This window comes from Hippocampus bargibanti, linkage group LG14 (assembly GCF_051943395.1).
Source record: "Hippocampus bargibanti isolate YZ-2025 linkage group LG14, ASM5194339v1, whole genome shotgun sequence".
Lineage (NCBI taxonomy): Eukaryota > Metazoa > Chordata > Actinopteri > Syngnathiformes > Syngnathidae > Hippocampus > Hippocampus bargibanti.
The window spans coordinates 9351056-9378609 of record NC_142747.1 but is presented as its reverse complement, the minus strand read 5'-3'; the positions used below and the strand labels follow the sequence as shown (position 1 = coordinate 9378609).

Below are 27554 nucleotides of genomic sequence, written 5' to 3'. Positions count from 1 at the left end.
ACATGGCTGCAGGCTTATTGCACTTAGATCGGCTCCCTGCTCTGTTCCTCACTCAAAGGCTGCTGCAGCGAGGGATTGAACGCAGTCTCGCTCAGGTGGTCAGTGGGCCCAAAAAGTGCACTGTAGCGTGCATCCCCTCCAGCCCAGTTTCCGGCAGGCTACTCAGTGAGAGAGGTGCCGCTTAAATAAAGTGCTGTAATTACAGGGCTCTGCGGAAGCCGAGCTCTCCTAAAGTCAACAGCACACTGAGTGACTGCCTTGCGAAACAATGGCGTGAGTCAATTGAGAGGTAGAAAGAGAGACAGTGGCAAAACAGAATGTTCATGTACAAAAAAAAAAAAATGAAAATGTGATCGCATGAGTACAATAGTAAATAAAACAGCATCCCCCAAAAGTCCGTAAACACCTCAAATTTAAAAGTGTCATCAAGGCGGATATGGGTTTTCGGATATGGACTCATTTTTAAAGGAGACATATGCAGTAACTTGAACATATAACAAATATATATGCAAAAAAAGTGCAGGAGAATCAAGTAAAAGCACAGGTATTTGAGAATTCAATTGCTGTAAGATTTATTGTAAATAAGTGTTCAATCCAACAATCCCCTTTTTTCTGTGACACAACATTCATCACGTTATATTGTTATATGTTCTTGCACATTCACTGATGTTGGACTTTCACTGTTTTTGCAGTTTATCTGTTTACAGTAGCACAACTAAATTTTCAACGAACGTTTTCCAACGACACTTGCGTAGAATATTTACTGCCAATCAAAGTCTCTTCTTCAATAGTATGATCAAGTCTGTGAGTATACAGTGGGACCTTGGCTTACGAACTTAATTGGTTCCCAGACAGAGTGTGTAAGGCGACAAGTGTGTATCCCAAAAATTAATTTCCCATAGGAAACCATTAAAATGAGAATAATCCATTCCCAGGTCCCCATAAAACATATTTTTTTTACTTTCTAATTTTCTAAGCCTTAAAACTACACAAAATATTTTATGTATAATAAATGTGCTATAGTATTATGATTAAAGAAATAAACTGTACTGTACAATAGTTATTTTATTTACCTTTGTGATGGTCGTTAATGACTTGATGAAATGGAGTGTCCGGTTTCCTGAGCATTAAACACTTGATGAGGAACATAGGCTTCTTTCACCATCTTGAGGAATGGTCCCTTGTTCATCAATTGTGATCTGTTTAGCTGGGTTAATAGCTTTTTGCATCAAGTGTACAGATGACTTGTGCGGGTTATTTGTGGAGCCTGATTGATGGGATATTTAACCTTCCAGTCTACACTCTGCTTTTGAACTATCAAAGTTGAAATTGGTCCAAATTTCACTGTTTTTTTTCACCATTTTGCCTGTTTTCCCCCTTTTCTTTTTTTTTTTTGTTTCAAGCTCCGTCCTCTCCCTTTCGTGTGTGTGTGTTTTCTCTCTCTCTCTGTCTGCCTGCCTCTTTAATGTTTAACCCCTCCCCACGCACCCCACACTGTTGGGTTATTGACCAATCATGTGGCTTTAACCGAAGACGCCATTTTGTTTTTTGGAGAACGGCCTCACTCGCTCTCTGTCTATACCCCATCCCCCACTGCTGCGTTATTGACCAATCACGTGGCTTTAACCAACGACTGGGGGCGGGGAATAGAGGACAAAAAATGTCCGCTGCCATTTCCTTGTTTGGAGAACGGGCTCATTCACGAACGACACATCACTCATTGTGGCAGCTCTGTGTGTATCCTGAAAAATAGTTTGTATGCCAGGGTAAAATTTTCAGAAATGTAACGTTCGTAAACCGAAAAGTAAAGTTCGTCAGACAAGGGGTTCGTAAACCGAGGTCCCACTGTGTATATATATATATATATATATATATATATATAGATAGATAGATAGATAGATAGATAGATAGATAGATAGATAGATAGATAGATAGATAGATAGATAGATAGATAGATAGATAGATAGATAGATAGATAGATAGCATTGGCTTCAGTGGTCTTTGTTTTGTAAATATTGGTTTTGACTGCTGATTTGACCAAATGAATATATTTTGCAAAGCCATTTTTATCATACTGACAAGGTCATTTCTACAAAATGACAAAAAAACTAAAATCAGCATGTCATATCCTCTTAATCTGAGTCAGATCATGTACAGTTGAATCTCACTGAATCAAACCAAAATGAACCATTCGACTAAAATGAACCAGATAACTCAAATCACACTCCTTTTATCGCAATATATATATATTGAATGGATTTTTTTAAGAAGGGGGAGAGATACACACCACTACGACATTGGCATTATATTAATCATGGAAGTAAATTTGTGAAACCTAATAAAATACAGAGACTGAAATGCTAAACAACACTCTTGTATGCATGTAAACATTCTTTCCTTCTTTACCTGCGGCACTTCTTGAGTAGCAACCTATCCATATAGGTAAGACTTCTTTCGGGGAATGGCACCTTGACGAGTGCGTTGTTGCCTTCATTGCGGCCTCTCTCTAGAGGGAAGTCAGTTTGCGCTGCTCGACCTGACATTGATACTGGGGGATAATATACAAAAATAAAATTGGGCTACAGGGAGTGAGAGAGAAAGAAGAGAGAGAAAACACAGTCCGCGAATATGTCAGACGAAAGTAGAATATTCTCTAAAAAAGGGGGGAAAACATCTTTTCATTGCTACCTACAGTCAGTGACAAACACAGGCGAGTAATAAGTAAGGCTCATATAGACTAACAAAGGGATGTAGGAAACACAACATCCCCACATCAGGGGGGGAAATGCAGAGTGCGGAAATAAAGAAAAACGTTATGATTGCTCTCAACACTTAAGAAGTCCACAGTGGCAGTTTTAAAGTTGACCCGTGTGCCAGTGGCTTGACAGAAATAATTAGAGCTGAAGGGGTTGGCAGTCATTTGCAGAGTACAGAACACAGGGAGAAGGGGGAAAAATCTGTCCGAATTGTAAGGCAGAGAAAGTAGGGAAGCACAACAGACACACAAAAACTAGCATAACACCACTAGAAGCACAGACATAAATATGCAGAAATATGCTGCACATGTAGACCCACTACTATGAGATGGAAGGCAGGTTGTACAAATACACATCAACATGCACACGACTGAAGGGAATCAGGTTGGTGGAGTGGCGTGCAGCCACCCATTGCACTTCTCTCATTATCGCAATATGCAACTGCAGTGGATTATTTTTCTGACTGCAGTGGCAAGCACTTTCTGGAAGCCCTGAACACATCAGCGTCGAGGGAAAGTAAAGCGGGCGGTGGGACCAATTGAGACTTTGTGAAAATAGCACAGAGGAAGAAAAAAAGTTGAGATGTCGCATGAACATGGGCACGATAGGACTTTTTCCATAGTTTCAAAGGAGATGGAGACAATGGGATTGCCGTGAAACTCATTTCATTATCATTTGCTATTTAAAAGGAAAAATGCTCAAAAATCTGGAAGGTGTGATGCTCGCTTCGCTCGAAATGAAACAAGGATCATCTTATATTATTTCTCACCTGTTTGAGTATAGATAGTTCCTGATGAACTGGCATTATCCCACTTTTGGTTTCTCCACTCCTTGAGAGCCGCCTGGAAAGATCTAGCTGATTCCTCCTCATCATACTCTCCACCGAGAAGAGAATCCTTTTCAACATCCTTATTGTGCTCCTTTTTAGTCAGTTCCGCTCTCTTTTCGTCATGATGCCTAATCAACATCTGCAATTAAAAAAAAGAAAGGGAAATGCACTGAATTAGAATGCATGCCAAAATGTGATTCAGACTAATCTCCGCTAATCTACTACTACAACCGCACTGTAAAACATGAACAGAAATTAAATTATTCACAAAAACCACATTTCCTGATGAAGGATCACCAATTGTAATCGGTATACTGTCTACTGCTCTTGCATTGCCAAGGAAATCAAAGGGACAAAATGGAAGGGACAGTTAATGAGATTATTGGAACCCATGCATATGTAATTGCCAATTTGTGCGGGCAAAAACAAGTAAAAATGCCCCTTGCCATTTCATATGAAAGCTCAATGTAGATGCTTGGTGACAATAGCGTAATCAAAAACTAATTGGCCAGCTCCTCATTGAAGCGGAAATAAGCGCAGGGTGCCATATTAATATCAACTGTGCGCTCACTTGCTAAATATAAGACCTACTATACGGTGTAGTATGTATTTGAATTGTATTAATCGCACAGCCTGCTTGAAATTCATTTTATCCATGTCACAAAGTGCATTGCACCGCTGTTCATTAAAACAAATATTAGATTTTAGTAGCATGAATAAAATATCTCAACAATATTGGCTTGGTTTATCATTTTTTTCCCCGGTTTAGCCGCCACCAAATACATTAGTCTCTTAAAGGACAACCGACGTCTCTGGATAAGTTGTGTCCATAATTTGTAAAATGGCTTCAAATGACTTCTACTGAGCGTATTTTACAAAGATTCCATCGCATATAGCTATATTTTACGTTTTAAGACTTGCGCTGAATATTCAGGAAGTCTTGTTTTTGAGTTGGTGACGTACGTGACGTCACTAAAGGACCGCCCTTTACCGTAAAAAAGACGCATAGTAGCGGTCAATGTATTTTGCTGTACTTGTTTTTTTGTATAGGGACCTCGTGTTGCACCCAAAAGTCATTTTCACTCAAATTGCAGCACCCACAGAATATTGAGTTTTAGGACTACATAAACATTCAAAGAAGTGTAACAAACCTTAGACTCTCTTCTTTAATCAGGAAAAAGAGTTAAGTAACAATAATAATCCATTTTGTCCAAAGTTAGATGGATCTGGAGTTAACTGAGCTTAAAATGGGGTGGAAATGGGGCTGTACAAAAGGCAAATGCTGGGAAAAACATTGCCAGAGATCTGACCAGTGCTTTATCGGCATCCCCCCAAATTCGGGAATGGGGCTCGACATCATGCTTTTCAATTCCCTAATAAATTTGGGAATGGCAGTGAAAGAGTTAAAAACTAACACTATGAAAAAAGTAAAAGATCAGCCTTGAACAAATTCAAGAATCATTGGTATGAACGGTATGTGCACAGGGTATAGTGTTTTGCTCAAAATAATGTGGTTTGAGGGTTAAAATCTCAGCCTCACACAGAATCTGTCTATATATCAGTGGTGGGCCGTCAGAGCCAGCAAGGCCTTCTCTGCTGGCCTAACATAATCAGACATCATTATCATAATTATAATAAAAGTCAATTTCATTAAAAAAGTATTTTTTCTAAAAAAAAATATATATATATATATATATATATATATATAAATAATTATTCTACATACTGTTTTCTTGATGTTATAGTATACCCATTTGGTTATGCTCCTTTCAGTGTTGTAGTTTTAGGTCAGAGTTTTTAATCCAATCAGAATTCAGCTAGCTTGTGTCGCCAGGCTGTATGAAATCTGACCGACGCCTTCAGAATCAACAGTGAGGGCGTCTATGTGCTGTACATGAACGGGCACATGTAGTTGATATATAGTTGCGATAGCCAATCAGATCACGAGTTGGCACAGTAAGGCCAGCTAGAGGGCCTCGCGTTGAACATGACATGTACGCGTCCTGTGATTGGATACTCACTTTACCTCAGCCCTCAGCGGAGGCAGCGCTATGCAAATCAACCAAGCTACAACAGATCAGACCCGGAAACTTTAGCAAAAAAACCAAGTATATCTACTCGCTTTTTTAACCCACAATGGCTGAAGGAGAGGACAACTCGCTGTCGCATGTAGGCCTATTCTCAAGAACAAATGAAAAAGATTTGTTTACTTTTACAGTAAAGTCTCGTTATATCGATACTCAAGGGAGTCCGAACAAATTTCGATATAACCGGGACTATCGATATATCCGTTCCTGCGCCGAACTGCATTAAACAAAAGCCGCCAAAAGAGGGCAGCCAAGCGCCATATAAGAAACGGAGCTGGCCATTAGCTCCCTTTTTTGTTCCCCCAATGTTGCCTCAAAATGGCACATATAATTCTTTAATGATTGTAAACATGTATGCTTTAATCTTCAGAACTACAGTGTATTTGAAACATATTCATAACTGGATGTGTAACAAGAAAGCATATTATCCGAATCTGAAGCCATTGTTTGGATTCACAAGCAATGCAAGACGTCTTGGCGTGAAGTCATTTTTATTTGCATTTGAATAAAAAGTGACATCGGCTGTCCTTTAATACACAGTATGGAATGTTAATAATTTTCAAAATCATCGCGCTTCAGCAGACAAAACAAGAAACATTGTTGCGAAAAACGATTGCATTCATATACAGTACAGTGGGCATGTACATAACACAACAGGGAAACTGCAACGCTTACATTTTACTGTATTATGTATACAATTTAAAAAAGTCATCAATCTTCTTCTGCTTCCCATTTTTACCTTTTAACACAAACACTTCAATCTCGTCTGCTACACACGAGCTAGCGTCTGAAAATGAAAATGGCTCTGCTACACGAGTGCTGGGCACGTAACCAAGTCACCTGACCAAGTCGACCAATGGCGCGACTGATGGCGTGACACGTAACCAAGACACGTGACCAAGTTGACCAATGGCGCGACGGATATATCGATGTAAACAACAAAAATGGCTGGCGGGGGATGAAAAGGAGCACCGTAATAACCGGATTATCGTAACAACCGGGTATCGTACTAAACGGTACTAATTATACATAAAAAGACTAGAAATGTGCAAGGGAAACGAAAATAATATCGTAATAAGCGGTACTATCGATATAACCGATATCGATATAACGAGACTTTACTGTATTTTCAACAAATAGTTCGTTTTGTGAACGTCTTGTTGTTTTTCTTATATTAAACTGACATTTTGTAATTTGCGTAAAATCTTGTTAAAGATTGCATATTCTTGGTGGACTTAATAAAACTTTGTGGACAAATGATTTTAAATTGCCTTTTATTTTTAAGTGTTTGCAGTATCACATATCGTGACAAGTTCTAATTGCTGATGCAGATTTATTGATGTGTAATTGCCTGTGTTGTAGACGATTAAGGTGATGCCACGCCCAGTACTGCGTGCGTGTGCTTTTGTAAATGATATCTCCAGCCGTTGTGTCATAAATTATGGTATTACGAGGGATATTTGTTCAAGTCGGACTTCACTGAAGGCCTAGGTGTGAAATGCACGGACCGCCACTGCTATATATATATATATATATATATATATATATATATATATATATATATATATATACCACCAGTTACCATCACAGCGGCAGATATACAAGGAAGAGTCTCAGGTATGAAAAACTGGACGGCACCAGGCCCGGATGTGGTCCACACCTACTGGCTAAAGAAACTCACAGCTCTCCACGAGCGCCTAGCAGCACAAATGAACCAGTTGCTGATGGATGGGACTCACCCAGGATGGCTAACCGAAGGGCGAACAATCCTGATCATGAAGGATTCCTCAAAGGGTGCAGTTCCTTCCAACTATCGGCCAATAACCTGTCTCTCCACAACATGGAAGCTCATGTCAGGCATCATTGCGGCTAAGATAAGTGGACACATGGATCAATACATGAGCAAAGCACAGAAAGGCATTAGTAGAGATACTAGAGGTGCCAAACATCAGCTGCTGGTTGACAGAACAGTCGCTCAAGACTGCAGGTCCCGACATACCAACCTGTGCACAGCCTGGATTGATTACAATAAAGCATATGACTCGATGCCACACACATGGATCAATGAATGCTTGGAGTTGTATAAGGTCAACAGGACCCTGAGAGCCTTCGTTGCAAACTCGATGAGGATGTGGAAAACCACACTTGAAGCCAATGGCAAGCCACTAACGCAAGTGTCCATCAAATGTGGCATATACCAAGGTGATGCACTCTCCCCACTGCTGTTCTGCATAGGACTGATCTCCCTCAGCCAGATAATCGCCAAGACAGGCTATGGATACCGCCTCAGAAATGGAGCTACGATCAGTCACCTCCTCTACATGGATGACATCAAGCTGTATGCTAAGAGCGAAAGGGACATAGACTCCCTGATCCACACAACCAGGATCTACAGCAGTGATATCGGAATGTCATTCGGGCTGGAGAAATGTAGTCGGATGGTGACTAAGAGGGGCAAGGTAGTTCACACTGAAGGGGTCTCACTCCCTGAAGGAACAATAGCAGACATTGAAAACAGCTACAAGTACCTCGGTATACCACAGGCCAATGGCAACCTCGAATTAGCAACAAGGAAAGCGGCTACGACCAAATACCTCCAGCGGGTGAGGCAAGTCCTCAGAAGCCAGCTCAATGGCAAGAACAAGACCCGGGCAATAAACAGCTATGCCCTGCCAGTGATCAGATACCCTGCAGGAATAATAAGGTGGCCAAATGAAGAGATTCAGACCACAGATGTTAAGACCCGAAAACTCCTCACTATGCACGGAGGGTTCCATCCCAAGTCCAGCACCCTGAGACTGTACACAAGCCGTAAGGAAGGAGGCCGGGGACTAGTGAGTGTGAGAGCCACTGTCCAGGATGAAACATCCAAGCTCCATGAATACATCAAAGAGAAGGCTCCAACGGATGATGTACTCAGAGAATGTCTCAGTCAATGGGGAACAGAGGATGAGGTGCTGGAAGAGGGACAATCATGGGAGGAAAAGCCCCTACACGGGATGTACCACCGAACCATAGCAGAAGTGGCTGATCTCAAGAAGTCCTATCAGTGGCTAGAGAGGGCTGGCCTAAAGGACAGCACAGAGGCACTCATCCTGGCTGCCCAAGAACAGGCCCTGAACACCAGAGCCATAGAGGCAAGGATATACCACACCAGACAAGACCCAAGGTGTAGGTTGTGCAAAGAGGCACCTGAGACAATCCAACACGTAACTGCAGGGTGTAAGATGCTGGCAGGGAAAGCCTACATGGAGCGCCATAACCAGGTGGCTGGCATAGTCTACCGAAACATCTGTGCGGAGTATGGACTGGAAACCCCAAGGTCAAAATGGGAAACACCTCCCAAGGTGGTGGAGAATGACCGAGCAAAAATCCTGTGGGACTTCCAGATACAGACTGACAAGATGGTAATGGCCAACCAACCAGATATCGTGGTCATAGATAAAGGGGAAAGGAAAGCCGTTGTCGTGGATGTAGCGGTCCCAAGTGATGGGAACATCAGAAAGAAGGAACATGAGAAAATCGAGAAATACCAAGGGCTCAGAGAGGAGCTGGAGAGAGCCTGGAAGGTAAAGGTGACAGTCGTGCCTGTGGTGGTCGGAGCACTTGGGGCAGTGACCCCCAAACTCGACGAGTGGTTGCAACAGATCCCGGGAACAACATCGGATATCTCGGTCCAGAAAAGCGCAGTGCTGGGAACAGCACGGATACTGCGCAGAACCCTCAAGCTTCCTGGCCTCTGGTAGAGGCCCCGAGCTTAAATGGGGACAGACACCACCCATGGTGGGTGAGACGAGGATTTTTTAGATATATATATATACACGGATGTTTCTTTTGTGTTCTCAATAATAATCATGATAATCCATCCATCCATCCATTTTCTGTACCACTTATTCCTCATTAGGGTCGCAGGCAGGGAATGCTGGTGCCTATCCCAGCTGTCTTCGGGCACGAGGTGGGGACACCCTGAATTGGTTGCCAACCAATCGCAGTCACACAGTCAAGTCACTCTCACACACACACACCTAGGGACAATTTAGAGTGTTCAATTTAACTTCCATGCAATCTACCTTCCATGCATGTTTTTGGAATGTGTGGAGGATAAAGCATTTTATTTATAAGCGCCTTTCAAAGCACTCAAGGACACATGACAATCAAGACCAGCATAATAAACCCATATTTTTCTCTGGTAAGCATTTTTCGCATGTTGCTGTGACTGACTGCAAATGTATGTCGTACAATCCTGCATGCACAAAAGAGAGGTCAGAGTCGGGGGCTGAGAATGAACAGGTGCCTGAAAACACAGAGGAAGGGGATTATTTTTAAGGGCCCAAAGCCCTGCTGTAGCATATCTCACTAATGGCACACACAATAATGTGGCTGGCAAGATCTGACCCCCGGAACTAGCTAACTAACTTCGGAACCCATGCTCTAAATTGTCCCGAGGTGTGAGTGCGAGCGTGGATGGTTGTACGTCTGCGATTGGCTGGCAACCGGTTCAGGGTGCTCCCCGCCAAATCCCCAAAGACAGCTGTGAGAGTCTCCAGCAGTTGATAAAATGGACGGTTGGATCGATGGGTGGATTCTACCTTACATACCTCGTGTCTGTATTTGTGTGTGTTTCGCTTTGTTTTTTTTTTTTTTTTTTGAAGAAAGTACAACATTGGACGGCACAAAGGTACATTGCTTTCTAATGGTGCCATAAAGCTGGCCCTTATTTTCCTTCTTTTGCCAAGGGATAAATTAAAGCCACTCTCCCAGGATCAAACATACAGAATTATTAGACAACAAGCAGCTTATCACTACTCTTCGGTGGACAGCAGGAGGAAATTAGTTCCTTTATTTTTCGCCAGAATGGGTCTGCAATACTGCACGCTGCTAAACATGGTGTGTGACCAGGTGTGTGTGTGTGTGTGTGTGTGTGTGTGTGTGTGTGTGTGTGTGTGTGTGTGTGTGTGTGTGTGTGTGTGTGTGTGTGTGTGTGTGTGTGTGTGTGTGTGTGCGTGAGTCTGATGTATCTCAAGTGGGGTCCAGGAGTAATGAGAAGCGGCGGCGGCTGCTTGATGGTGGTGATGACAATGAGCCAGTTACCTCAGGCACATAATTTTGGACATTCTAAAATAGTTGTCTTCATTATACAAATACATTATTTTTTCATCATAATTTCACTGTGTTGCAACAAGCTCCTTGATATCCTTGGATGATTCACTTTCCCCTATCCTGCATACTGAGTAATGCAATAAATAAATATTGAATTTGTGAATTAATTTTTAGGTTGGCAAGATTTCGACTGGTTAGCATGTCCGCCTCGCAGTACAGTGGTGCAAGGTTTGATTCCTGCGGCCTTTCTGTGTGGAGTTTGCATATTCTCCGCGTGCCTGTGTGGGGTTTCCCCGAGACAATTTAGTGTTCCGTTACCACGCCCTGCATGTAGGAGGAAACAGGAGTGCCCGGAAAAGGTTTAGAGACTTTTACCATGCAAAATCTACACCGGGAGGCCGGTGCCGGAATCAAACAATGCACCTCTGCATTGTAAGGCAGATGTGTTAACCATGCTACCACCAATAAATTCTCATCTTCTGGTATTTACGGATGTAACGTAGGTGCATAAGTAAAGTTGCGTACCATTTGAAGAGCAGTTTTCCATTATGCATAATTTTATTCACTATGTTCTTCGTGGTGATTATAATATTTGTAATTATGCCCATCACAAGGTGCAATTCACTGCAATTATATATAGCCCACAGATGCGCTATTTAGCATCACTCAGTACAGTGGGACCTCGGTTTACAAACACCTTGGCTTACAAACTTTTTGGTTTACGAACATTAAATTTATGAAAATTAAACCTTGCCATATGCACTACATTTTGGGATACACATGGAGCGCCCCACCACGGCTGGCGGAGTAATTATCGGTGGCAGAACACCAAACGACACGACCGAACTGCGTCACAGCCGGCCTATCATTCCACACCCCTTTTCTCTGAGTGCACACGTCGTTCGGCTTCAAGGATTTATCACGGATACCTTTGCTGTTATGGGACCGAAAAAGACCCCACCATAGGCTCGTGTTCAGCTGAAGAAGACAAAACAAAACTACAGTCGAGGAGAAGAAGGAGATCATTGAGAAACACGAACGAGGTGTGCGTTTGTCTGACTTCACGGCCCAGTAGCAAGATGCTAAGTCCACCATTGCTACCATCCTTTGCAACAAAGAAGCTATTAAAGATGCGTGTGTTGCTAAAGGTGTTTCCGTCAAAGCAACGGTCAAAGCAACGGTCTCGGGCAATAGAAGAGGTTGATAAACTTCAGCAAGTATTTAATGCAGATTTGGAAAAAGACGCCTAACCGGACTTTCATAACACAGGAAGAGAAGTCAGAATCGCATTACAACAAGCCATCAACGGCCATAACAAAGGTAAATAAAACGACTCAGGATCCGCCAGGACGAGTTAGAAGAAGTGGCTGGGGAGAGTGAAGTCTGGGCTTACCTACTGAAGCTGCTGCCCCCGCGACCCGACCCCGGATAAGCGGCAGAAGATGGATGGATGGATGGATGGATGGATGGATGGATAAAATAACTTTATTATACAGTGCAGTGTATTTATATTATTCCATTTATTATAGAATAAGGTATATTGTTTGTAGTTTTAAGGCTTATTTAGTTGAAAATTATATTTTATGGAGACCTGGGAACGGATTATTCTCATTTTAATGGTTTCCTATGGGAAATTAATTTTTGGGATACACACTTTTTGCCTTACACACTCTGTCTGGGAACCAATTAAGTGCACTCTAAAACCCAACAAGTTGAAAGTACTCAAATTTTTTTATGGCAACTGATTACGTCAAAATTTTTGAGTACAGTTTACTCAAAAGTTTTGAGTAACCTGTAACCTGTTTTGAGTAACCTGTACAGGTTACTCAAAACTTTTGAGTAAACTGTACTAAAAAATTTTGACGTAATCAGTTGCCATAAAAAATTTGAGTACTTTCAACTTGTTGGGTTTTACAGTGTGCGTAAGCCAAGGTCCCACTGTCCCAGAATACATTCCAACTCACTGCGGGTGAGTCAGGTGGGTGAGTCGGCACCATGCCTTTTTGCTTTATACTCATGCGTTTCGACCACTTGAAATGTTCTCAGAGGTGACAGATGGAAAATTCTGCTCAGTCTCTTGGAAGCGTCTCTGCATGCATTTGATATTGATGACCATATGCGCGTGTTATGCATGAACTTATTTATATGTAAGAACTTAAAATGAAAAGTTAAATTGACCACAAACACATCATTGGAATAAATTGGAGTTTAATTTATAATAAGCGTGAATCAAAGTAAGAAAAACACTGGGCGACATGAGGGAGGGAGAGAATCCAATTTCTCATTGGGGCAAATAAGGCCCAGAGGAAAGGAGAAAAAAGGTGTAAATATCGGGGACAGAGTGGAGTACTGTATATCAAAAGATGTGAGAGAAAGGCGACCTTTTTTGACAGGAGGGACATCTGATATAGAATTGGGAGTGAACAGAAAACTACAATTAAAAGCAGCAGAGGTCATAACATGGAACAGTGGTATAAAAAAATCTAATCAGAAAATGGGCACAGATGTGCTGTATATGGAAGATATAAAATGCAAATTCATAATCTGGATTTATTTGAAAATTGGGGACATTTTCTCCCCTTTCTCCTAAAACTCTAAAACTCCTAAAAAGGCTGTGTCATGATCTAAGAGACCATTTTTGTCTATCCGGGGTTTCCCAAACGGAGCACGTATTATATTCACGCTTTGTGGAAGTAAAGTGCAAAGTTATTTTAGCGACCATCCAATTTTTGCCATCTGAAAGTCTCGAAAGGGAAGAAAAACAAGATGGAGCATGCTCCACGTGGATTCTTGTGAGGCCATAAAACCCCACGAATTCTTTCAACCGGCCCACAAAGAAAGGTTTCAATATGTAATGGACAGCACAACTCTATTTACATCCCATCAACGGACACCGTGGATTTACGCATACCTGCTGATATATCCTGCTGTCTCCCTGTCCACAAATTGATGCCTTCATTTTGCTTTGTCTGGTTGTCGTCTGGGGACAACAACAACTTTCGCACAGAGGGAGATGAGGTGGAGCTAAAGAGGCAGAGAGACAGTGATGAAAACATCGGCGTCAAAACATAGCACATAGTGAGTGCATCACCTGAGCCTTGAGTGGTTGACTCGTTGCTGATATTTGTGTCTGGCATATTGAACGTGGAATATGCTGAAATTTAGAGTGTGTTGTAGTTTCTGTTTTATTTTGTCGAGTGGGAGCACATGTTAGAATCATCAGATTTTTTTATTAAGGTACCGTGTTTTCCTTAATGACTTATTTGAACTCATTCACTGTCCGACGTGCAAAAATGTGTCCACTCCAGTGCCAGAGTTTTTTGTCATTGTCACTCGAATTCCAGAACTATATAAACATTCAATGAAGCATAAGAAACATTACTCTCTTCTTCTCAGAAAAAAAAAGTTAATTCCGAAATTATATGGGTCTGGAGTTATATTAACTTGAAATGAGGGTGGCTGTCCAAAATACAATGCAATAGATACATATTGGTTTATATCTTCTTTTCCTTTCGGCTTTTCCCTTCAAGGGGTCGCCACAGCAAATCAGTGGCCTCCATCTTTAGAGGTTTGATCCGCATGTTTGTTTTGGCCAAGCTTTTACATCGGATGCCCTTCCTGACACAACCCTCTGTATTTATCCGGCATGGCTTCGGACCGGCACAAGAAGACATATGTCCCTTTGTGGCTACAGTATATCATCTTCAAAAACAGCTGAAGCTGGAACAAAGCACTAACATGGGAAAAAGGCGAATTCTGCCCCCTTTAAACATTGCCAGAGGTCTGACCAGCGCTTTATCGGCACCCACCGCAAGAAAAAACAAAACCCGAACAAATTTGGGAATGGCGCTCCATGTCACTTTTCAATCCCTGAATAAATGTGTGTGGCAGTGAATAAGTTAAAACAATTCTATATATAAGGCGCACTGGATAATAAGGACCTTATAATGCGGGAAATACGTTAAATCCATGGCGCAGTATTTTCATGCAGATGATTTTATTTCTTTCAACCACTTGACAAAATAAAATGGGAGTAGCACATCATTTTTTTCCCTCAGTGTTGTCACGTCGGCTCGAGGTGTGGCGACAGAAGTCTATGGACGACGAAAAAAAGGGAAGGGGTTGGATCCGAAATACACGATGGGGACAATAAGTTCAAGAAAGGTCTTAGAGACACGCAGGGTAAAACAGAAGGTGAAGCAACCGAATAGATGAGCGGGACCAACCTGCGTACTGCTGGGTCACAGGGTAACAATAGTAAATACACCGGTGCAGACCGAGCCGGAACGGGTAGCTTTTATAGCCAGAAGGCACAATCAAGGAAATGAGCAACAGGTGAGTGAGTCCGGAGAGCAGGGAGGGGAGGGGCGCGCTCCTGGCGTTAAGGAGGATGTGACAAGTGTATCATGTTTTATCAGTGTTTTCATGAGCATGAAGTGGTCATTCCGTCCACATTCTGTATCTTAACAGACATTTTTGGAAAATGTTGTCATGTTCCTATGATGACACATTTAGCATTTAGCAACTTTTTAATGATTTTTTAAACAGGTTGAAAAGGGGGAACATGGTGATAGAGAATAGACAGAATAGAAGTGATCAGATTTAAAAGTTTCAAGGTTAGGAAACCCAAAGCCCATAGTAGAAGCAGAGAAACCTGGGGTCAATCTGAGGTGAACAGACACAGCCTGTTATCCTGTCATCTTCATGTAGGAGATCTGGCCTTGTACTGATTTTGTAACTGGTCAACTCCTTCACAGGACATAAGTTTAAGTACTGTACATTGAACATTATCTGTTCCAGACACCGAAACAGAACATACATCACATAACCAACTCGATAAATCGTGTTACAATTCTTGCACTACCGCACATGCAATGTCATGTTCAATGTGACATATGAGAAGAAAAATAATGGGGGAAAAAAACAAAAAAAGACATAATACAATTTTAAAAAATTAAACCAATTTGAGTGGATTTTGGTCAATAGGTTAACTTAACTATCTTTACAAGCATTTCCTTAGGTTGCAGTATTTTTTTTCCAGGTATCCCATAGTCTCAAATTTCTCTCGCTGGCCTCGGACAATAAATGTAAGATTTTCCGTTTCATAAATTTCACCTACCACCTGAATCCAGTTGATTGTTGGGGTTTCTTTTATTAGCCATCTCGTGATTGCTTTCTAGCTTGCTAACAGCACGATGTTGTACTGTATATGTATTTCTGGGCAGAGTTGAAACATCTTATTTTGCTTATCTCTTCCGCAAATGTTTATTTGTTGTTAGCTTCTTAAATATGAACATTCACGTGGAAAATCGCGAGTTTGACTCCCGGGAAATTTTGGAAGCCGGCATAAATCAACGACTGATGACTTACCTGTTACAGGTTCATCCTTCAGCACTCGGATCTTCACTTTGCCTGCTGACAGTTGCTGAGAACAGGGAACAAACAACAGGCTTTCATTCAACGGGTTTGTCTGCAAAATCCCGGGGTGTCACATTTGCTTTCAAGATGGGGCCATTTATTTAGAAACTGAGGATACATGCTTGAATGGGTGCATTGATCAAATACTATCCAATGGATGTCACCACAGCTTCAAATTTAGTTCACTTTTAAACAGGTGGGGATCGGATTGGTTGAAGAAGCATAAAAAGTTAATAATTTCTACCTTTTGCATTTTCCTGTTGCCTTGTGTCACACTGTTGCTGTTTATTGACACTAATTGATCAGATTTCCAATGAAACATTCCCGATTGCCTAAACAGAGAGAGACAAGGAGTACGTATTGGGTCAACTTTAGTGTGATCCATCAGTTCTACAAACATTCATGAATGTGCAAGAAATGTATCACAGCTGTACCACTCATTAAGTCCAAAATACGTTCTTTTTGAAACATTCCCTCATGTAACCGGCACCTTATAAGCTTTTCAAAGTGGAAACCTGCCATTGCCTATCTCTGGCTCAGTGTTGTTCTGTAGTTGAGGTCTCATTCACAGCCATGTTGTATCATTTTTACTCATAGATAACATACAAAGTTGGACATACCATGGAAGAAATGTATGTTACCACTAAATCTTGGTTGTTCTTTTGATTTCTCACATACTTTGTTTTGATCCGCTTGCCTCCAGTAAAATAAAGAGGATCATTGATGTTACTGAAGGCACAGGTAACTAGAGGCTACGCAATGAAAAGAGGAAGCATCCACTTCAGAGCAGCTCATTTCAGGACAAAGTCATATTTCCAAAGATGTTGGATTGAAAGATACACCTTTGCATTCTTAGATCCAATCGAACAAATGAAATATCTTGCAGAACGTGTAGATCGGACTGAAAAAAAGGGGAACAACGCCAATAGTGTGTGTGTATGTGTGTATATATATATATATATATATATATATATATATATATATATATATATATATATATATATATATATATATAGTAATGGCGTCCACCTTAGCGCTTTATAATGTGGTGTGTCTTATATTTGGAAAGGTTGTTTTCTTTCATTGATGATGTGCCTTATATTAGGAAAAGGTTTGAAAAAACACCCTTCATGGGGAGGGTCAGCCTTATACTCCAGTGCGCCTTTTAGATGGATGAATGGATGGACGGAGACAGACATATGGATGGACGAACGGACCGGCGGACGGACCGGCGACGGACCGACCGACAGATACATGGTTGATCGATGGCAGTTTTGCTCCACCAAGTTTTTTTTAATCAAGTACAATTTGACACATTTACAAACAACAGACATTATTAGCTGAAGGAGCAACTGTCATAACGCATTACCGCTAACGGTTTAAAACCACTGAAAAGTATTAGAAGTAGTAGAAGTGTTTTCTCTAGCAACAGGACTGCTCAATTAACTAAAGAGTTTTGTGAAGACGGGGGGGAAAACACATTCTTCATTCAGACGGGAGTTATTCACGCTCATCACATTGAATTATTTATGCAATTGTGAAGGCTGTTTATTTTTGGTTGAGCTGGACACCTGGCGCAGAACGTCAAACAATATATGCGTGTAAATGTGAATGTGAGTTTAGGGTCGCAGGTGAGTTTGAACAACAGAGCTGCCAACTGCCTGAACTCTGTTCGTGCGTTGTGCTGACACTAAGGGTGGGGGTCTGGTAATCGCCCCGGCGACATCTCCCTGGCAACTGACGATCGCCAAGGGAGACAATTCAGGCGCACCTCGGCTGGTGCAGGGGTGACACGTTGTCCCTTCAGGAGATGCTCCCGATCTCTGTGGACTTTAAATTAGCAAATATGTCACTCTTTCCACCTGCTTGCTGTCTCGCCGCACGACAATTGGTGGCAGTGGTGGGATCGTTTCACCCTGCATGAAGAAGGTGGGATCGTTACGCCTTGCTGAAGTGGAAAAGATAGAAGGAAGCCGAGATGGAGAAGGTGGGACGAGGAAGAAGTTGTGTAGCACGGGCCAATCAAACTGGACTGAAGAGTTCTGAAGGGGATCAAGGAAACCAGAAGCTTGAGTTGCCCCAAGAAGATGCCGTTCTTCTTTTCCATGAGGCGTCTGACAGTTGCCAAGCCAAAGATGGAACTGAGCAGAGTGAGATGGAACCAGTGGTGAAGCCTAAGACTCAGACAAGAGGTGATGTTGATTGAACAGATCTAGAGATCAGATGCACCAAGAAGTAAGAATGGACATTTGACAGTCGATCTAGTCAACATTATCCTCCTCTGGGACCGCAGCCCCAGGGCGCTGACTCTCGAACATCCAGGCCAACGAACCTTCCTCCCGCACAAGAAACTCCCAAGTCTGGTTACCTAACATGCCCAACCTCCACAGTTTCATCATCTAAGACAAGCTGCAATTCCCATGGTTTCTGAACCCAGAATTCCAGAAAGAAACGGAAGATGCAGAACGTCATGAGCTGGAAGAGGATCTCCAGCGAGAATAACGGCAAGAATTTATCAGGGAGAGATTGGCACCCTGGACAGAAGGTGTTAATATTGTTGCATATGGGATCAAGTAAGCTACTGGCAAAGTGGCATGGCCCATACGCTGTGACTAGGAGAATAGGACCTGTCACATATGACATTCTCTGCCCTGACAACAAATGTTATTGCTGATTATTTGACAAGAATGTCTGAACTCTGAGGAGAGGGGGTGAATGATGTCATGATGCTAAAAGAAATGTTAAATAATTTTGTGTTTCATGGATTTTGGATGGGAGAAAGGTGCGCATTTCTCCCCATCCAAAACAGTTGAGTTGGGCGACCACTAATTGACTCTGAGAAGGTGATTGCAATATCCAAATCCAGACTGACTTTAATCTAGACACGGCTCCAAATATAAGAATAACATTGCTCTTATACATTCAACAAGACATAAAGAACACACTTCTTTATGTGACTTATGAAGCCGTAATTACAGTGGAGAGCCAACAAGGCCTGCAAGTCCTTCTTTGCAGCCTCCAAAAACGATCAGAAGCACAGACTTACATTTACAACTGGCATAAAATGGTAATCATTTTATTTCAAACATCCTGTCTGCTTCCACCGATTGAAAAATAAAGTTCATAGAGATCATAGATGGAAAACCTTTCTTTCTTCTCAATCTATCTTCTGTTCAGGCATTTTCAACCACTTACAGAGTCTACTATTTTTCAAGCCCCAAAAGTCAAAGCAGTATTAAAGACAGCAGTCAGGCAGACCCGATCATATAGGGATGTTCTCCATTTGTTCCAAGTCTCCATTTCTTCCCGGTAAACTAAATTTGTCCAGCTATTTTCTGGGGGGGTTGGCAGGGGCCCAAAAAATCAGAATCTGTCTGTAATACAAGGATAAGCCATTCATCTACTCTGGAAGCAGTGTGATCTTGGGGACAAGCAAAGAGAAAAACAAAGTGCTGCATAATAAAGAAACACAACAACACGTACATCCAGAGTATAAATCACAGCTTGAAGAGCTGCAGGGAAGGCTTGTCAAAGATTCACTACCATTGTACTGCGGAGGAACATTTAGAAGAGGGAATACTGAGAGGATTTAATTTTGAGAAATCTGCATATCCGAAAGCGGAACATTAAAAGACGGGTGCTTTGCCAATCGGAAAGCAACTGATGATATGAAAGGGGAATAATGCAGATGCGCTCATCTATGGTTACGTTTACAATGTCAAATCTGAAATTGTTGGCAAAACATGGAACAAAACAATATCTGGTCTCCAATCTCATGTGCACAAAATTGTTTTTGTGAGTGTTGAAATTCAAAATGGTATGCATCGCATGAAGAATAAATATGCAAGGTGAAATGACTAATCACCCCCCTAACTGTAAAATTTCTGATAAATCCAAAATAAAATTTCAGTTAAAGGACAACCGACATCACTTTTTTGTTTCTTAACTGACATCAGAAAAACGTTGTATAGCATCTAAAATACCCAAAACACGCAGTATAATATTTTAGTCAAATGCAAATGTTATAAATTGGGAATATCTCCATTGTGAGACGAATAAAGGTTTTATTCTTATTAAATTAGTGTGTTAGCCGGTCACTGCGTGGCAAACAGAAGACAAGCATTACATTTGAAGAACTCTTGGTTAAAAGTGGTGCAAAAATAAAATGCTTTGATTTTCGAATTGCTGTATCAAAATCACACAGGCAGCTGCGCCCGCAACACGCATCATGGGTGGATTTGTGTGATATAAAGATTGCCATCTTGTGGCACCTATAGATAGCTGCAATCCTTAGGAAATGTAAGTCAGTTACATGCAGTTTTGTTCTGTAATGGGTGTTCGCTGTAATTTTGTGGTATTACAATTCTCCCAAAACTGTAACAAAGTATTTTTGATTTCTGAAAAAAATGAAGCAAATCCCAGAGGCACGATAACTCTACAACAAAGTAAGCTCGCAATAAACGATTTTTTTTTTTTTTTTTTTTTTTTAATAAAGCAAGAAGAGAGTCCAAGGTTTCTTATGCTGCATTGAATGTTGATGTAGTCCTAAAACTCGATATTCTGTGGGTACTGCTATTTGAGTGAAAATGTCAAAAACCCGGGCACTGGCAGCTAATGAGTTAAAATTGAAAATTATTACAGTACGTATTAGTTTTTTTTCGGGTGGGTTGAAAAAATATATACATTCAAACATGTATCTGGACTATTCTACTGAGATAATGCGACGTCAGTATGAACTTGCACCCTGGAACTACGACATAAAAATGGGATCTCTTAGTGTCTCAGATTGTTTGGTTGCTGGGTCTTCTTCAACCTGCTCCTCCTCTCCCTGATTATTTTTTTTGTCTCTAACCATCACTTGTTTTTTTTTGCCCAACAAATGGTGAAATGGGCACTTTCTCCGGACTTTAGCATAAGCCTCTTAACTGTCTGATCCCTCTCTCTTTAGCCCTTCTAATTACAACCCACCAACATGTCACATTCGGTCGATGTTTTTCGTTGTTATTTTCTTGTGACAATAAAAGTATCAACAGGTCATCATAATCTTTCACTTAGTCCTAATCTATATGTAGAAATTCACAAAAGTGAGTACATTGCGGCAGTAGACTGGTTAGCATGCCGGCCCTACAGTGCCGGTGCAGGGTTTGACTGGCCTTTTTGTGTAGAACTTGCATGTTCTCCCCGAGCCTGCGTGGGTTTTCCCCGGGTATTTTGGTTTCTTCCCACATTCCAAAAACACATATGTCAGGCTGATTGATCGCTCTAAATTTTGCGTAGGTGTGAGTGTGAGCGCAGATGGTTGTTGGTCTCTATGTGCCCTGCGATTGCCTGGCAACGACTTCAGGGAGTACACCGCCCACCGCCCAAAGACAGCAGGGATAAGATCCAACAAGCCCGCCACCCTCGTGAGGATAAACGGATTTGAAAATGGATGGAGGGATGAATGTATTAGCAGACTGAAAAAAAGTACTTCAATGGAATTAGTGCACAGTTGTAAAATTGTAAATTTTCTGTCCCCTCCAATTTGTCACGGTTTGGCAAGGTGGTGATGGCGGATGTGGATCCCAAAAAGCAGGCAGGAGGGAGCAGGAGGTTGTGTTTGACAAATTGTATTAAAATAAAGTCAGCAGGAACAAAATCTAAAACATCAAAATCATCTGAACAGAAAATACAAATTATCAAAAGAAAACCAAGAGTAAAAGTCCGCCAAGGTGAAACAAACACATGGACAGCATACACAATGCACAATACATACAATTACATACAATGACCCGACGCCGATTGGTCGTGCGGGAGTACTTTTGACTGCCACTGATTGGAACGACCAGCACCCGTGAGGCTGCAGGCAGGGCTGACAGCGCTACTAGTTGGTCGCCAATCCGAACGTGGCAGTCTGCCACTGATCGGGACGACCAGCACCTGTGCAGGTGCAGGCGGGGCCGACAGCGCCACCCGTTGGTCGCCAACCAGAACATGACACAATTGAATTTGTGCAGTTGTCTTATGCATTGGCAACACAAAATGTTAACATTGTGTCCAAAAGTCTATATTTCTGTGTTTATGTATTTCCATGATGCCACTGAAATTCTCCTCCGTACACCTATAATTCATTCTTTTTCAAAAAGTAAAAGTTCAAATAATGAATGTGAGCACACTCATGTGATTAGATACTATAAAACCGTGTATTTCTCCCTGACAGCATTTTGTTCATGTTTATGTCAACTTTATTGTTGAATGTGCTACATGAGCAACTTGAGTGGCGGTGGAATTGCTGTTTCTGGTTTTAATTGCGTTTGTGTTTGACACCACTACTCATGACACAGAACACGTAACGACTTTTAATCAGAACATTTAAACTTTGCAAAAGAACATTTACACGTACCTCCCATAAGATTCTGAGAACATTTCCTGGGGAAACAAAACCCAAACAAATCCAGATAATGGGATCAACCAAAACTATTTAAATAATAAACATTAAAATAAAGCTCACACATAAAAGTGGCTTTTAATTGTGTCTGTTATAGTAGTTTGAAAAACAAATAACTTTCAGAATATTTGCCATAGGAAAATGACATGAAAAAAAATGTCTACTTATTTTTTCTGCTAGTTTCTGCTATTTGTCTTCCGCTACACTTTCAAATGTCCATTCCCACTTCTTGTCTCCTCTCTCCCCACAACATTGATACTCACCCTCTCTCGCCTTTCTCTCTTCTCATACTCTCTTTCAGCTTTTGCAGTTTCTCTTCCAGTTCATTGCCCTGCTGGGCCAGAGTCAATGTCTCTAACTGCTGGCTTTGTGGGTTCCTATCGGGTAACACACAAACACATGCCCGCGCACACTCATTTGTATGATTCTGGTTAATGAGAGTCATTCATACAAAAGGCTGTCATCAACATGTTCAATCCATCCGCTGCCTAGATCCCTGTCGCCGTGGCTGGTCAATATATTCATCAGTTAATTCACACTGACAGTGCAGTTGAGTGACTAAACATGCTGAAGTGTAAACTGTTTTAACTGTGGTTACAAAATAAATTGCAGGGATGCATATGTGAACTGGCCCCTTATGTTTGAAAAGGGGGCCAAATTCTAAATGTGACAGGGCCCGATTTAACTAGATTCCCAAAGTGTACAAAACTGTTTGAAATCAACCAAAATGCCTTCATTGGAGCATGATAGTTCTAAATTGCAAAAGACAACCATTATTTGAGTAAAATCGATTTTTCTAATATATCAACAAATAATTTTAATTTAAGTCAAACAATTTATTCACACATAAAATAAACATTTTCAATTTTCTTTAATTACTACACAATCAATCCTGTGCTCTTTATATATTCTAAGGCAGTGTGCCGTGAGAGATTGTCAGGTGTGCCGTGAGAAACTATCCAATGCCCCTTTTTCATTCATTTAAAATTTTAGAAATTTTATTAATAATTTTCTGCCAAAATTATGTCATTGTCCTGTGTCCGTGCTGAAAAGACTAGGAGGATAATTCAATATTCGTACGTCTAGCAACACGTCACTGATTGCCTCTTTCCTGCGAGATGGTTCGTGGTGTGCCGCAAAAAAATCCAATGTAAAAAAAACGTGCCCTGGTTCAAAAAAGGTTGAAAAACACTATTAACAGGTTTGCTGCAACGAATTGTCACTATCCTCCGCAGACTTATTTGATCGTTTCTTAAAAAAATGAGAATATGTTTATTTGCTGCCTGTTTATAATGTATTTTAGAGTTTTACTCATGTTCTTATGCTCCATATTGCAACCATCCACCATGTTCAATGTAAATAACGCAAAGAACTATGGATGAATGAATATGATCATTCATGGAAAAGCCCGAAATATCCTCGACCACGACTATGGAACGCAGCGAAACAAATGTAAGGTGATTATGGCTAGATATCGGTAAGGCATGATGGCAGACGATGAAAGTCAAAACCTCTGAAGGAAAACGAAGTTTTCAATTGTTGTTTAACTAAATGTGTTTCTTTAACTATTGTAACAGACGTATGTCAGATCATGTAGCAATATGCGCTAATCATAATAGACGTGCGCCGGTGCTGAGGCGGTGGAGTTACAAAGCGCAATAGTACAAGGGCCTGGCCCAGATGCGTCCCTGAAATCGTATGTCTAACCAATTAAGTAAATATATATCTATAAATAATCAAACAAATAAATAAATGAATAAATCAATACATAAATATGGAAAGTAATCAATTCATTACACAACGGTTCTTGTTTCTATCACATCATTGGCAGTTTGCTTACCTGGCACTGAACTGGAAAGATTTTGCTTTGGGAAGCACCACAAAGTTGTTTAAATTCATGTCTCCTTTTGGGTTCAGTGGCCTGCGTCTTTAATACGATGAGATTACTTCTGCAATCAGATCCAATCGTGATGCCATTAAGAGAATGCTCACACTGACGTAATATAAACACAGTACAGGATTGTTGTCAATGACCACAAAATGGATGTTGCTGAGAAACCACGAACAGTGCAGACAGTTGCCAATGGCTATGCTGAGTAGTTAAAACAACTGGCAGTAATTGTTTAAAGTTCTATTGAGAAATTAGTTAAGTGAGACATATTGGGTGGATTGTGATAACGAGAGCAGAGGAGGAGCCAGAAGCACAGATGAAAGGATATAGGCTTTGGAATGCTGGTTGTTAAGTTTCACTCAAAAGGGGAACACGCCGTAATAACAAGAGAAGAAAACCCAATCAAGATCAAGGAAAACAAACAGAGGTCAAATCTGAGATTTTAATCCAAAACCTCTGAACAATGAAGCACATCAATAGATTGTCAAATACTACAACCACTCGTACACTACGCTGCCTCAATTGACAAAATACGTCTTTTCCGGTGTATATGGCGCACCGGAGTTAAAGGCCCACCCCCGATGAATGGTGTATTTTCTGACTATGTCCATATATTAGGCACCAGACTACAAGGCACACCTTCAATGAATAAAAACAGTTTTCCAAATATAATGTATAAATATATAAAATGTTTCCAAATACTCGGCACACCACATTATAAGGCGCTATAGTAGGGGCTAGTGAAATGGAGTCCTGGCTGCTGACATTAGTTGCAAGACCTGTTCGGCTCAATATTTCTCACATATAAAGGCGCACTGGAGTGTAAGGCGCATCTTGAAAATGAAGGCTTACGAGTGTGCCTTATACACCGGAAAATATGGTACTCATCAATTATTGAGATCAGAGTAGAGTATAGCAAAGGTGATAAATAGTTAATATTGTCATGACAGTGGATAAACATCACTCTATCAATAAAGTAACATATAATGTTTTAATTTAGAAATGTAATTGTCTGCCACTTTTCATTAGACTATTCCTGGGATATAAATCAATATGTATTGTATTGTATTGCTATGTTTGTGCAAGAGGAAAGGTAAACCCCGGACTGGTCACCAGCCAATCACAGGGCAGATACGGATCGACAAACAAGTATTTACAAATGTTGACACATAACTATATTTAGTCTTTGAGAAAAAAACGGGTGCAAATGTGTTAGAAACGTAGATAAGTCCAAGCCGATAACAAAACAAAGACTCGAACATGTGCTCCTTGCTCATTGAATTTCTGGGTATGTTTGCAATAAAAGTCATTAGTTCTTAAGTTGTGTCTCTATATTCACCATATAAAAGAATAGACAATAAAAAACGGCACAAAAAATACCTGAGGATCTGTTACTATGTTTGTTGGGATATTCACATCGGTAATTGTCCACGAATGGGCTCAAACAGTAAACTTAAAACTGTTAAAATCAAATATGCTGAAATAAAATCAGCTATTAGCGTGAGATGAGCAGAAAAAGGCAACAAAAAAACAAACAAGCACTACTATGTATATAATTTAAAACGACTGTTTAATTTAAAACAGCCACACCCAAAGCAGCCAAGTCAACAAAGCAATTATATTGCATCACTAACACGCGATTATGTTTAATTATATTGAGTCACTCTAACATATCATGTAACATAACGGCAAGCACAAAAAATGTTCGTGCCTGTGACGATTGAAAACAATCAAGTAGCGACATAGATTAAACTCACCTGACGTGTTATTTAAAAATAGTGGGTGCGAGGCCGGCTGTTACATGACTGAAAAGAATCTTAAAACGTTTCATTCAAGTTAGGGTAAAAACGTGGTCGTGGTCGTTGTTTAGCAGAAGCACGTGTGCGTTCATGTGCGTTCAGCTGTGTTGTTTTTTGTTTCCGTGACAACCGAGGCAAGAGATCCCAGCTCGCCTTTCGTTTGCACTCATAAAATACACACGGATGGACGGGCGGACGGACGGTCAGATAGACAGATAGAGATAGACGGATGTACAGACGGACTGACGGACAGACAGACAGACAGACAGACAGACAGACAGACAGACAGACAGACAGACAGACAGACAGACAGACAGACAGACAGATAGACAGATAGATAGATAGATAGATAGATAGATAGATAGATAGATAGATAGATAGATAGATAGATAGATAGATAGATAGATAGATAGATAGATAGATAGATAGATAGATAGATAGATAGATAGATAGATAGATCGATCTATGCTGTGGAGAATTCAACTTTTTCCTCTTTGTTTCATGACACATGCAACAAAAAAGAGGGTGTACAACTATGTGGTTCATGTTTTCTGATCGCAAATGAAACTTTAGTACATTTCGAAAATGTTTTTTGAATTAATATAAGCTTGTGTGTGATATGTAACACTTCGATACAGCTGCTGTTGGTGTCAAAGTGCAACATCAATAAAATGGAGTTATCTTTACAGCAACAAACGTGATGAAAATTGGATCAAGGCTCATGCTGTTTGCAGCAACCAAAACATGATGAAAATTGGATCAAGGCTTATGCGGTTGCTGTTGTGAAAATAATGCATGAATCGCAAGTACTTTCACTTCGTTACTAAACCCTGCTCTTTGCCACCCTTTGTAAATCTTCCCATTTCTACCTTTCGATGGCTCTACATGCTCGAGTCAATACTCTTGCCCATGCCACAATGGAAGTGTGCATGTGTGACTTATTGAGCGAAGCTCCGGATGGATGGTCATTTAGGGTTGTAACCCCTCTGCTGGATTTTCTTTCCATTGCTAAGCAGTGACTCTCCGCCGTTCGCTTCCGCTCCCTCTTACTCTCAGACCGGCCTGGTAAGGATGACACGCATGCACGGGCATACCAATGAGAGGCAGAGGTAAAAGAATGGAGAAACAAGAGATAGTGGGCGACTAAAATCAAGGATGCATGGTTGGGGAAAAGTGGGTATGATTGACCAGAGGACAAACCAAATAACAACATGCTAGAGAGAAGGTTTACAAGTATGAAGAAGAAT

General features: G+C 41.0%; 1 protein-coding gene across 1 annotated transcript; it reads right to left on the bottom strand.

Moving 5' to 3' along the window:
• Window positions 1-2005: 2005 nt before the first annotated feature.
• On the bottom strand, window positions 2006-26404 carry zbbx (zinc finger, B-box domain containing). Its single transcript, XM_089013819.1, has 8 exons — window positions 26266-26404; window positions 24458-24566; window positions 22881-22994; window positions 16435-16522; window positions 16143-16197; window positions 13684-13796; window positions 3526-3724; window positions 2006-2548 (listed from the first exon to the last, which is right to left on the bottom strand). The coding sequence occupies exons 2-8, from the start codon at window positions 24514-24516 to the stop codon at window positions 2403-2405; spliced, it is 774 nt and encodes a 257-aa protein (XP_088869945.1). The 5' UTR covers window positions 24517-24566; window positions 26266-26404; the 3' UTR covers window positions 2006-2402.
• Window positions 26405-27554: the final 1150 nt, after the last annotated feature.